The sequence below is a fragment of the Zootoca vivipara genome, chromosome 9, assembly GCF_963506605.1.
Source record: "Zootoca vivipara chromosome 9, rZooViv1.1, whole genome shotgun sequence".
Taxonomy (NCBI): domain Eukaryota; kingdom Metazoa; phylum Chordata; class Lepidosauria; order Squamata; family Lacertidae; genus Zootoca; species Zootoca vivipara.
The window spans coordinates 59523581-59537170 of NC_083284.1; the positions used below are offsets into that span (position 1 = coordinate 59523581).

At 45.7% G+C, this 13590-nt stretch overlaps 1 protein-coding gene across 4 annotated transcripts in view; it reads right to left on the reverse strand.

Moving 5' to 3' along the window:
* ATP8A1 (ATPase phospholipid transporting 8A1) overlaps positions 1-13590 on the reverse strand; it is a 115858-nt gene that overhangs the window by 65527 nt on the left and 36741 nt on the right. For all 4 annotated transcript variants that reach the window (XM_060278864.1, XM_060278866.1, XM_060278865.1 and 1 more), the window contains 4 exons: positions 13187-13352; positions 12404-12531; positions 9658-9735; positions 2676-2764 (listed from right to left, as the gene is read on the reverse strand). In XM_060278864.1, the coding sequence (XP_060134847.1) occupies positions 2676-2764; positions 9658-9735; positions 12404-12531; positions 13187-13352 (461 nt within the window). The remainder of the gene's footprint in view (positions 1-2675; positions 2765-9657; positions 9736-12403; positions 12532-13186; positions 13353-13590) is intronic.

Consider the following 13590-nt stretch of genomic DNA (forward strand, 5'->3'; position numbering starts at 1 on the left):
TGTGACACCTGCCAGAGAGCAAAGGTGGTCAGAGCAGCACCAGCAGGGTTGCTGGAGCCATTAGCCACTCCGCACAGGCCGTGGGAAGTAGTATCCATGGACTTCATCACAGACCTGCCTTCTTCCAGGGGCAAGACCGCAGTGTTGGTGGTGGTGGACCTCATGTCCAAAATGTGCCATTTTATACCGTGTGCCAGGGCAGTCTCGGCAGAAGAGACGGCCAAACTGTTTGTTGACCACGTCTTCAGACTCCATGGATTACCTTTAAGGGTTATTTCGGATAGAGGCCGCCAATTTGTTTCCAGGTTCTGGCGGCGGCTCATGAACCTCCTGCAGGTGGAGGTCAGCTTGTCGACGGCTAGACACCCGCAGACCAATGGACAGGCGGAGAGGGTCAACGCCATTTTGCAGCAGTACCTGAGATGCTACGTCAGCCAGAGACAAACGGACTGGGTGGATCGCCTGCCACTGGCAGAATTTGCCTACAATAATGCAGTGCACGTCTCCACAGGGGTGTCGCCCTTTAAGGCCAACTATGGGCGCGACCTCAGATCTTTCCCAGAGAGGGAGGGGGAGGAGGAGGAGGAGGGCCCACAGGCAGAGGATTGGGCAGAGGAATTGGAGACGGTGCATCAGCAGCTCAGAGAACACTTGGAGAGGGCCAAGGAAGCGTACAAGAAGGGGGCTGATCGCCACAGGCGACCGGGGGAGGTCATCAGGGTGGGGGACAAGGTTTGGTTGTCCTCGGAGGGCCTTCCCACCAGAGGGAGGTGCAAGAAGCTGGCACCCAGTAGGTTGGGCCCCTTTACGGTCACGCAGCAGGTAAACCCGGTGGCATTCAGGCTGGCACTGCCAGAGGACATGAGGGTGCACCCAGTTTTTCATAGATCGCTGCTGTCTCCGTACAGGGAAAGTAGCAGGTTCCGAGGCAGCGAACAGCCCCCCAAGGGAGGGGGGGGAGAGTGGAGGCAGGGAGCCACTCAATGAAGCAACGGCTATCCTTGATTCACGAAGGGGGGTGGGGGGCCTGGAGTACCTCATGGCATGGGAGGACGCCCCGCCATCCCAAAATGAATGGGTCCCAGCCACCCAGATACAGGAGGAATTCTTAGTGGAAGAATTCCACGCCCTCTTCCCACACAGGCCCAAGCCCTGGCACATGGAACGGGAGGGGGGGGAGGAGGAAGCACAGGAGGGGGAAAGCAGTTCGCCATGGAGATGGGAAGCAGAGTTTGAGGACACGGAGGAGGAGATATGGGCATCTCCGAGGTCCATCCAGTCAGGAGAAGAGGTGGACTGGCAGCAGATTTTCACCCCCACCAGCTCTGAGGCCACAGACTTTTTGGGCTTTCCGTCTTCCCAGGAGGAAGGAGGGGGCCAACGGGACTGGGGGGAGGTGTTCACACCAACCGGCTCGGACAGCACGGAGTTTTTAGGCTTTCAGTCACCACCGACACCCGTGCAGCCTCTCGGGAGGGGAGAAGGGGGGCTTGGGAGGGGGGTGGATGTGAGGGACAAGGGGTATCGCGAAGCCCCTCCCCTCCTGAGTTCCAGCCCAGCCCCGAGCGAGGCTGAAAAGAGGGAAAGCTCCAGCTCAAGTGGGGAAACAGGAAGTGGTGTCCAAGGCTCTGGCAGGGTAGAAGAGCCATCGTCCCAGGTGGGACAGGAAGGGGGAAGGAAGGGGGGCAGACCCGTCCCCCCAACTCCGGAATTGCGCAGAAAGCGTCGGGGGAAGAGGATGGGTCTCCCCAAGTTGTTATGCTGGCGCAAGACGCGCCAAAAGCCACTTGGAGGTTCTGATTCAAGCTGAGCAGATGTGTCTTTGTAAATAGCACTGCCATTAGCACTGTAAATACTCAGCACCAATAAAAGATAAAATGCAGAGCTGTGTAGAGCCGTTACTCTGAAGTAGCCCACTCCGGCCACTGTGACAGACACAAACACATGAACTAGTTCAATGAGGAAATATCATGTTCAGTGGACACAGATGAGGGGAGAGCAGAATAAATAGAAGACAAGGGGTCGATGAGAAGAAATGGAAGAAAATATATTGGAAGAGGGCATCACTTGCTGGCTGGCTTGAACCCGAAATTAAGAGCATTCAACATTTCACTGCAGATCTCAAGGGTCAGGTTTCCTAAATTGAAAATCTTTCACTTTGCTTGAAAAGCCTAAAGGTACTTTCACAAGAAGCATCAAGGACCTACCACAGTCCTCAATTATGCAACAACAATTCATTTTAGCGGTTAAATAGGAAATATTTTAAAATTAAAAGACCCTTTTTATTTTACTTTTCTGAACTAGGACTTCTAAAGATACTTATTGGTCTCATGGTTACTATGAGGTGTCTTAACCCGACTGCTCAAAGCCTCAATTATAATTTCTGCATAGTTATAATATGTTTATATGAAACAGGTGTCTGTTCATGTGCTATAAAGTCAAGGTATTATTAACTTGCTTAAGAACCAGTAAAATATTGCTGAAATCATAGTAATTCATAGGTTTCTGGCCCTTTTAATTGCATTTTGCTTTTGAGTGCTAAAGATATATTCCAAAGTGAATTGATTTTTAAAATTCTGACTTGATTGAAACCCCAAATATGTGAATATAATAAAAACTATTTTCACTAAAGTAGCAGAGAGTACAAATGCAACCATATTTATGGGAAAACTTACCCATAAGCGATTCCTGCAATAGTACACTTCTTAAACTGCATTACGTTGCATGTCAGGGTGCCAGTTTTGTCAGAAAATATGTATTTGACCTAAACAAATAATAAGGCTGATTAAGACTTCTCATTAAGCCTACATTCATATTATTAATGTCTCAACTGTTAAAAGCTCTTCATGTTTTAACATGTTGTATAAATAATAAATGTTGAAAATGCTAAACAACCTTAGCAAAGAGAAATATTACTGGCTGGTTTGGATGAAATGTTTGTCATTTGTTCCTCTAATCACTGTGTCCCCTCAGAACTCCTGTTTCACCTCCAATGCTGCCAGATGTTCAGCATGGATGCAACTTTCTGCAGCAGCCCACATGCCTACAAGCTCAGACTACCCATTGGATTTCCAATCATATGTGATAGAAAACACACAACTCTCCTTTTAATCCAGCTCTGTTCTACCATAAAGATAAGTGACATCCCACCCCCCTGCCCTGGGCTCAGAGGGAGGTCTTTCCAGAGCTTTTATCACCATATTTAAACTGCAGGTAGGAAGATTCAGAAGGGATAGAGTCCTCTGCATCCTAGTCTAGGAGTGAAGTAGCTCCCAATCCTTTCCCCCCAGCTAAAGAGGGCTTTTTCTTGTTCTTTCATGCCCTCTAGTGCAGGCATCCCCAAACTGCGGCCCTCCAGATGTTTTGGCCTACAACTCCCATGATCCCTAGCTAACAGGACCAGTGGTCATTGATGATGGGAATTGTAGTCCAAAACATCTGGAGGGCCAAAGTTGGGGGATGCCTGCTCTAGCAGATACCACTGGATTGCTGCAATTCTAAGCCCTCTTATAGCAGAGTCGGGGAGGCTTCGTACTGTTTGGGATGTGAGGAGTAACAAGTAACCAAAGAGTTAACTGTGTACTGTCCACCTGACCACTGAGGAAGATATCATGTTACAGAATGTACTAGAAGTGTTTCTGTGTGTATCAGTTGGTTTCGTTTTTGCCTGGGAGACGGTCGCAAGATGTCTGCGAGCTCACCAGGTCGTTTGTTGTTTTCTCTCTAAAATAAACTTCAGTAGTTATTAGAACACCTTGGACTCTGTGTGTTCTTAAGAGGCTTTTTATCCAACGGCTATACAAGTTTCCGCTGTGTGTGAGAGAAGAAGAAGGCTCTGCTGTATGTTTTACTGCCAGCCCGGGTCTACGGAGCAGAGGCGCTAGAGAAAGCGTGCCGGGCGGTAATTAGTGGCTCCTAATTGAGTCATAAATAACTCAAAGGAGTCCTATATTCGTCACAGGTTATGGGTGACAGGTTCTGGGAGATAAGAGGTCCTGAACCTAATAAATCACCAAAGCAATAAAAGGTGATTGCAGCTGTAAAAGCCTTGGAGAAAGCCGGTGTAAAGAGCTAGCTGGGAGAAACCTGTTGTTTTGCAGTCGGCAATTAACAGATGCACTCGCTAGCAGAAAGACCCTGGACTGGAGGCTGGGATCCGCAGTCTACCCGGAGGAGCAACATCAGCTATTCTGAGTGAGTACAGTACAGTGCTGGACACGGAGCCCGGGGGTGGACAAGATGGCGGAGCAGCTCCAGGAGTCATTTGTCGTGCCGTTCCAGAGGTTGAATGGCGACAACTATGCAGAGTGGAGAGAAAGGGCAAGAATGTGGTTGCTGGGAAAGGATTTGTGGACTTGTGTGTCAAATCCTCCAACCCCTGTCGCTGATAATTCAGCAGGTGAAGCGCAGAGGTTTGCGGCAGAAACCAGGAAAGACAATAAGGCTCTGTGTGCCATTGCCATGAGCTGTGATGCTACGCAGCTGCCCTATGTGCAAAATGCTGAAAATGCTAAGCAAGCCTGGGACAGTTTGGAAAGGGTCCATCAGAGAAAAACAGCTGGAGCTAAGCTGCATGCTATGAGGCATCTCTTTGAGTTGAGACTGAGACCAGGGCAACCCATTAAGGAGCACATTGCCAATGTGATTGATGCATTCCATAAGCTGCAGCGGCATGAGCTTGTGTTCAAAGAGAAGGAGAAAGTTTATATCTTGCTGTCTAGTCTGGGAAACGTCTATGAGCATTTGTGCCTAACGTTTGAGGCAATGCCTGAAGATGAGCTTACGCTTGCTTACGTTTCTGGTCGTTTGGCGGATGAGGAACTGCGACGCCAGAAAGAATCGGCTGAGAAGGGGGGCCGTGGGCCCAGAGAAGCCAGTGGGGGTGCAGTAAAAAGCACTGAGGAATCCACTGTGAGTGCGTGCGCAACAAGGCTTTGTTTTCGGTGCCAGCAGCCTGGGCACGTAGCGAGATTCTGCCCAGCTCCGGAAGCAGCCAAGGTCACTCAGCCAGGTGCCAGGCAAGCCAGCGGACGTGGTCGTGGGACCAGCCAGCATCGGCAAGGCAGACGGCGTGGGAAGACTACAGATAAGCCTGTCAGCCAACATCTTTCTGCTGCCTTAGCAACGGTTAGAAACAAAGGACAGGACAGTTTCGCTTTTATTATCGACTCAGGCAGCAGCCATCATCTTGTGCCTCCTTCAGGACAGATCCTGAACTGCAGGCCACTTGAAGATGAAAAAAGCCTGCATCTTGCTGATGGTTCTTCTGGAACAATTAAAAGCAAGGGTGTTTTTTATATGCCATGCTTAGACACTAACCTTGATGTTTATGTTGTACCAGGCATGGAGAATGGTCTCTTAAGTGTGTCTTGCTTATTGCGTGAGGGCTTTGAAATAAGTTTTGCCAATGGTGTTTGCAAAATTGCCAGAGATGGGGCTGAGCTGGTAAGCGTTACTGTTGGGTCTGATGGTCTGTTTGTCCTAGATGGGAGGGGGCAAGCAGGTGGAAGTAACACTGGTGATGCTCAGGCTAAAAGCGCTAATACCCCTAAGGGCACAGAGGGCGCTATCCATAAGGATTGTATTCATGCTTGGCACAGAAGATATTGTCACATGTCTTTTCCTTATGTGAAAAAAGCCCCTGATTTTGTCAAAGGTTGCAGGTTCAAGCCATGCCATAAACACCTGCAGTGCCGCGCATGTGCGAAAGCGAAGACAAAGAGATGCTCTTATCCTAGGTCTGAGAGGAGGAGCACAAAACCATTTCAGTTAGTGCACATGGATATTTCTGGGCCTATGTCTACGTCAAGTTTAGGTGGTTCAAAATATGTTTTGTGTCTTCTGGATGATTTCAGCCATTTTTCTTGGGTCATAACACTGAAAGAGAAGGGGGAGGCTGCCAGAGTGATACAGTAGTGGGTAGCCGAGGTAGAACTGCAGTTCTCCGTCACTGTCCAGTGTTTTCAGAGTGACAGGGCGGGGGAGTTTTTGAGTGCAGAACTACAAGGGTTCTTCCGCAGCAAGGGAATTAGGCACAGGAAGACCGCCCCTTTTAGTCCACAGGAAAATGGTTTAGCTGAAAGAAAATTTAGAACACTGTCTGAACTGGTAGAGGCAACGTTGTTTGATGCAGGACTACCCCAGAAGTTTAGGGGGGAGGCTTATAAATTTGTGAATTATTGTTCAAACCGCGCTTTTAATTCAGTTGTGGAAAACACACCCTACTACATGTTGTATGGCAAAGTTCCGAAGGTGCACTATTTCAGAACTTTTGGGTGTGAGGCTTGGGTTCTAATTCCAAAGCAGAAGCGCAGAAAGGGAGGATCAAGATCCAGGAAAATGATCTTCTGTGGTTACGAACCAAACTCAAAGGCTTGGAGGTTTGTACCAGCAGAGGGGGACCAATCCCGCGTTCACATTAGCAGGAGTGCTACGTTCTGTGAACAAGAGGGCTGGAGACGCATTCATGCTAACCCCGAAGTTCTTCTTGACTGGTCTTCAGGTTTTGACCAGGAAGAGGAAACTCAGGTGGCTGATGCTGGAGTTCCAGGTGCTGCAGGACCAGATCCAGGTCAGGCAGCTGGTCCAAGTGGTGTAGCTCCTAAGGAAGTGAAGCAAGTAGTCAGAAGCGCACCGACTTCACCCCAGGTCAAGCCTGGGAAGTACAGCAAACGTGGTAGGTCACCCACTTCACCCAAAGCAAGCCCAGAGGGGGCTGCAAAGCGTAGTAAGTCTCTTGACAGTGCTGCTAGTCCGAGAGAGCCACAGTCAGAGACAAGCAGTTCGGATTTAGAGGGGGAAGATGTGGGACCAAGGCGTTCAAAACGCACCACGAAAGGTAAACCACCTGAAAGGTTTTCAGCTGTCAGTGTATGGGCGAACCTAGCAGTGTGTGAGCCTGAAAGCTTTGAAGAGGTGCAACAGTTGTCAGTGGAGGAAGCTAGTAAGTGGAAAGTTGCAATGGAGAAAGAGTTGAACTCCATGCAATCTCTTGGTGTGTATAGTCTCACACAGCTGCCAGAAGGTAAGAAAGCAGTCAGTTGTCGGTGGGTCTACAGGTTGAAACCCACAGTGACTGGAGAGCCTCAGTACAAGGCTAGATTAGTGGCTAGAGGTTTTACTCAGAAGAAAGGAATCCACTACACAGATGTCTTTAGTCCCACTTCGAGGTGTGAATCTTTCAGGATGCTTTTAGCGACTGCAGCGCAGAGAGGCCTAGTGGTCAACCACTTTGATGTGGACACCGCTTATTTGAACTCTGACCTCCAGGAGGAGTTGTACATGTTGCCTCCTCCAGGGTTTGAGAGTGACGTGCCAGGTCAGGTGTGGAAGCTGCACAAGTCGATCTACGGTCTGAAGCAATCCGCTAAAAATTGGAATTCATGTCTTGATTCTGTTTTGAAGAGCCTAGGTTTCAGAAAGAGTCTAGCTGACAGTTGTCTGTATCTCAGAGGTGAAGGAGAACAGCAAGAACGGTTGCTTGTCTATGTAGATGACCTGATCTGCTTAGCAAAGAGCCAGATGCAAGTGCAGAAGTTTGCAAAAGAGCTAGGCAAGAGGTTCAAACTCAAGAATCTAGGTGCAGTGAATGTTTATCTAGGTGTGCAGATAGACAGAACTGAGGATGGAAGTTTTTTGCTCAGTCAGAAAGGCAAGATTGAACATTTGCTTGAGAAGTTCAGAATGTCTGACTGTAAAGGGGTCAGAACACCCATGGAGACAAACTTTGTGAAAGAGTCACAAGTGAAGGACAAAGTAGCGTTTGAGAGTCCTGAAGTGTTCCAGTCAGCGCTAGGGAGTCTGTTGTATTTGTCACAATGGAGCAGACCAGATATTGCTTTTGCAGTCAATTTGCTCAGTAGAGAAGCATCGAAACCTAGCGTGCATGCTTGGAATGGCATTAAGAGAGTGCTTAGGTATTTGCAGGAGACCAAAGAGTATTGTTTGGAAATGTCAGCGCAAGGTGAGCCACAACTCACTTGTTTTGCAGATGCTGATTGGGCCAATCAGGAGGACAGGAAGTCAGTGACTGGTTTGGTAGTCAAGTTTGGAAATGCCCTGATTGGTTGGCGGTCGCGCAGGCAAAGCCTAATAGCAATGTCTTCCACGGAAGCCGAATTCTGTGCGTTGTCTGCGACATGCACTGAGTTGGAGTACTACAGATGTTTGGTCCAGGAAATCTGGGGTGATTGTAGCCAGCCCATCACTGTTTGGGGCGACAATCAACCATCTTTGAGACTGGCGGAGTCTGGACAGTTCAAGGCCAGAACCAAACACTTAGACATCCGCTTCCGAAACGTATGTCAGAGCATACAGGTAGGCTTGGTAAAGTTGAGGTATTGTCCAAGCCAAGAGAACCTAGCAGATGGGTTCACAAAACCCTTGAGTTTCCAACGGCATGGGGAATTCTGTGAAGGGTTGGTTTTGGGATAAGTTTGGATACCCGCTATCCCCAGTGTTCAGGTGAGAGGGGGTGTGAGGAGTAACAAGTAACCAAAGAGTTAACTGTGTACTGTCCACCTGACCACTGAGGAAGATATCATGTTACAGAATGTACTAGAAGTGTTTCTGTGTGTATCAGTTGGTTTCGTTTTTGCCTGGGAGACGGTCGCAAGATGTCTGCGAGCTCACCAGGTCGTTTGTTGTTTTCTCTCTAAAATAAACTTCAGTAGTTATTAGAACACCTTGGACTCTGTGTGTTCTTAAGAGGCTTTTTATCCAACGGCTATACAAGTTTCCGCTGTGTGTGAGAGAAGAAGAAGGCTCTGCTGTATGTTTTACTGCCAGCCCGGGTCTACGGAGCAGAGGAGCTAGAGAAAGCGTGCCGGGCAGTAATTAGTGGCTCCTAATTGAGTCATAAATAACTCAAAGGAGTCCTATATTCGTCACATGGGATTATGTAGCCCTTGACTGCCCTTCTCACATAAAATGGGAGACCCCATGTTTATTTTTTGTCTTGCTCATGCCTAGCTCAATAAGAGGCACTGGTGGTGTCTTTTCATGAGATGTGAAGAAAGGCCTGCATGCAGTTGATGAACAGGATGTCTCCCCTCCTCAGCCATGCCACAACAGATTGCTGGGTTTTTGTGTGGAATTTCCACTTCACTAAATATCTATTGACATATCTGTTGAAAAAACTCTAGCCTCTATCAGAGAGTTCTCCATTCTCTTAGGAGGGCATAGAGACGTCTATCAGGACAGGGATGGGGTGAAGTATCTCTTTTGGGCCACACCTTCAGATGAAAAGTCTCTAATCTCTAGGACTAGGGCAAACATTGGTACTGCTTTACCAACATTGGGGTGAGGGGAGACACACCTCTTTACCCTGGTTTTTGCCATGTGATATGTTTATTTTTAGGATCCACCTTATGTTTGTAATTGTAAGTAGTTCTAAACTGTTTTTAACATTGTGTTTTAATGGTTGTAACCTGCCCTGGGACTTTAAAAGTGAAAGGTGGATAATCATTATTATTAATAATAGATGTAGGCGATGTAAGAAACCAGAGAAATGTTTCAGGCTGTTTCTAAGCAAAATATAGCAAAAAATTTCTAAGGGAAAATCTTAAAATCTAGGACCCTATTAATTGCTCATGGAAAATTTTAATAACAAATTTCAATGGATTTCAAAACCATCAAGTGTTAGGAGGGACAACATACCTGCCCAAGTTCTTCATTGAGATTGGATGTGCGAGCCATGGCAGAAGTGTCTGTAGGTTCATAGTGCATGTCAATATCCTATCAAAAGGAAAAGGCAACATTTAAAAAGCTGATGACCCACCATTTCATTCTGCCTTTATGCCTGTCACATGAAAATAATGTTTCTTGTTGTCAGTGTGACTTATTTCATGTAGATACAGTTATCCAGAATTCCGTATGTATGCTGATATCACTTAGCAAAAAACAAACAAACAAAACACTACTGCACATGCATAAGAAATGGAGTAGCCAACAGTTGCAGGGGGGAAGTCAGGCTGGCTAAAGCTCAGAATGAGCTCAGGCTTGCAAGAGAGGTTAATAATAATAATGAAAGTTTCTCCGGCTATGTCCAAAGTAAGAGAAAGAACAAGCAAGTGGTAGGTCCTCATGGGGAATATAAAGGTAAAGGTAAAGATACCCCTGACCATTAGGTCCAGTTGCGGACGACTCTGGGGTTGCATGTTCATCTCGCTCTATAGGCCGAGGGAGCCAGCGTTTGTCCGCAGACAGCTTCTGGGTCATGTGGCCAGCATGCTATTGGGTGACAGAGAAAAGGCGGAACTACTCAACACCTACTTTGACTCTGTCTTCACCCAAAAGGAAAGCGATGCCCAACCTGATGATAACAGAATAAATAATGTAAGGAGGGAGCTGCAGCCCAAGATAGGAATAGAGGTAGTAAGGGAACACCTAGCTACTTTAAATGAATTCGAATCTCCAGGGCCTGGTGCATCCAAGGGTACTAAAGGAGCTTGAGGATGTCATTTCAGAGCCTTTCTCTATTATCTTTGAGAATTCTTGGAGGACAGGTGAGGTCCCTACAGACTGGAGGAGGGCAAATGTCCCCATCTTCAAAAAGGGGAAAAAGGAAGACCCAGGTAACTACAAACAACAAACTGGTGAACTTGACATCAATACCAGGGAAGGTCCTAGAACAGATAATTCAACAGTCGGTCTGTGAGCATTTAGAAAAGGATGCTTTGATTACTAAGAACAAGCATGGGTTTCTCAAATATAAGTCATGCCAGACCAATCTGATTTCTTTTTTTTATGGAATTACAAACTTGGTGGATCAGGAAAATGCTGTGGACATAGTGTGTATTGATTTCAGTAAGGCTTTTGACAAAGTCCCCCATGATATTCTTGCGAGGAAGCTTGTAAAATGTGGGTTGAATGAGGTAACTGTTAGGTGGATTTATAGCTGGTTGACTGACCAACCCAAAGAGTTGTCATGCTGGAAAAAAGTGACTAGTGGGGTGCCGCAGGGTTTTGTCCTGGGCCCGTGGTTGTTTAATGCCTTTATAAATGACTTGGATGAAGGAATTGAGGGCATGCTCATCAAATTTGCAGATGACACAAAACTGGGAGGGGTAGCTAATGCCACAGAAGGCAGAATCAGAATTCAAAATGATTGTAACAGATTGGAGAACTGGGTGCAAGCTAACAAAATGAATTTCAATAGGTACAAATGTAAGGTTCTGCACTTAGGCAGGAAGAACCAGATGCAGAAATATAGGGGGGGGGCTGATTTGCCAGCAGCACGTGTGAAAAGGATCTATGGGTCTTGATGGACCACAAGCTTTACATGGAGCTGGGTATGTTTAGCCCAGAAAAGAGGAGACTGAGAGGAGATATGATAACCATCTTCAAATATCTTAAGGGCTGTCACATGGAGGAGGGAGCATGTTTGTTTTCTCCTGCTCTGGAAGGTAGGGCTTGAACCAATGGCTTCAAGATGCAAGAAAAGAGTCCCTGAGTGTCATAGTTAGCTCTCTGGATCCCTTGTTAATTTCCCCCTTTCAAGTGACATACTGTCTTGCTCAGTTAGAAACTGCTTTGAAGCTCCATTCTGTTTAGAAAGGCAAATCCAAACACCCCATGGGCATGTGAAAGTAGCTGGATGTTTATTTGGATCTAAGTCTTATTGTAGATGCAGTATACTGCATAGTGTTATTCACTTATTAGCTGTGCTCAGCATACACTGTAAGAGCTGTTCACAAGTCTCCTGCCCATCTCCCACGCTGCATATAGCAAATGAAGGAGGAAGTGGAACTGCCCCTGCTGGCCCCGCCCCTGACATCACCTGCCCCTGACATCATCATGTTCCCAGGTAGGCCACCAAACTTTGTGGGTTTAGTTGAATGTTGGCATATAGCTCTTACCAACATACAACTCAATGGACAAATGTTGGGGCCATGGACGAGATGAGAGCAGGGGGAGGGCACAGTTTTCTTTCCACACATTCAGTGTATGTGTGGAGGAGTTATCTGAATGCCATTACTATTGCACTTGTTTCTGAAGTTTCTATGGGCAAAATAAAATCTCACAGGTGGACCATGGAGCAGCATCTGCTCCCTTTGCACAAAATGCATAATCTGGCCTCAGATTCCGTGTTAGTATGAGCATCCCTTCAGGTGGTACTAGAACTAAACAAGTTCCTGTAGGCTGCAACCTCAGCAAATTGATTCACAATGCTAGGTTGAAAGGGATTTCAACAATCCATAGAAGTTAAAGTCTATGAAATTATATATGAAAAGGTGCATGATGTTGCAAACTTTAAACTTTATAAAAACATTTAATCTTGTAATTAAGTTTGCATTACTTTAATAAAACCTACCTTTCATAGCAAAGAAAAGACATATATAACATTTATTATTGAAAGCACTTATCAAAGCTCTGCAAATAGCGCAAAAATGCTCGTATTTACCCAGTTTATGAAATATGCTTGAATAAATTTAACCACTTCCAGCGTAACTAACAGGCTGATTGGAATGAGATTGTTGAAAAGAATGATAAAGGTCAGGAAATTCAGTCCAAAATTATTAGCGCCACCATCTGTTTTGAAAAAAAAGAAAAGAAAGATAAAAGAAAGAATAAGAATATGTTCATAGTTTAGGAAATTAACAGCGTAATGCTAAAAGTTCATTTACCAGGTGGCATTTTGAAAGTTTAAGTTTTAAAAAGAAAAAATGATAAACCAAGTTCAACCTGTGGTATCTATGGTCCCAACAAAATTATCCCTGTTATATTCTCTGGGAGGAAATCTGCTCAAGAGTAAAGGAGAAGAGACAAACTGCCCCAGGCACCCACATGGCTGGCCGGCAATATTCCCTAAGGTTAGTGTGACAAACAAGGTTGCACCTGGAAGTATTCTCTGAGTCTTCCCTCCAAAAGCAAATAGCTTGGGGGCACACCTTTCATAAGGACCATGGCATGAGTGTATAGGAACAAAGCTTCTCCCCCACGCCTGCTGCTTTTTTAACCCCAAAGAAATCAGATACATGAAATGTAATCAGACATTTCCCTTATCATAATTTGGTCCTGAACAAAACTTTTCTCTTGTTAATTTCTAGTAGTAAGTGCAAGTATATTTTACATACACATTTTGATGTAAAACCCTTATTCAATATGAACAAAACTGTACCTTAACGGTGCAACACATTTATCTTATTTTATGAATACAAGCTAGTTGAACTATCACTGTACTCACAGTTTAAATTGATATACCAGTCCCGCTCCTCATGTTTTTTATTCCATATAGCTGAACCAATGGAACAAACCAAAGACATTGCAAGAAGAATGCAGAACAGAAACAGAATTTGAATATTTGTAATTCTTTCAACATTGGATAGTTTAAGAGGAGGGCTTGTTGAGTTCTGTGGATGGAATAAAAAGACTTCATAAATAAGAGAAGACATATGCATGTGATTCCCCCCCCACTAGATAGTATTGGAAATCAAAGACAATTATATGTATTGCCCATCCGGTAAGTGTGATTACCAGTTTTGAAACACACCATGAAACAGCATTTTGCCTGTACAGTACTTTCTAATGAAGGCATACAAGAACAGAAAAGCAGATTTTTTGCTATGACACACATGAAGTACATTTAAC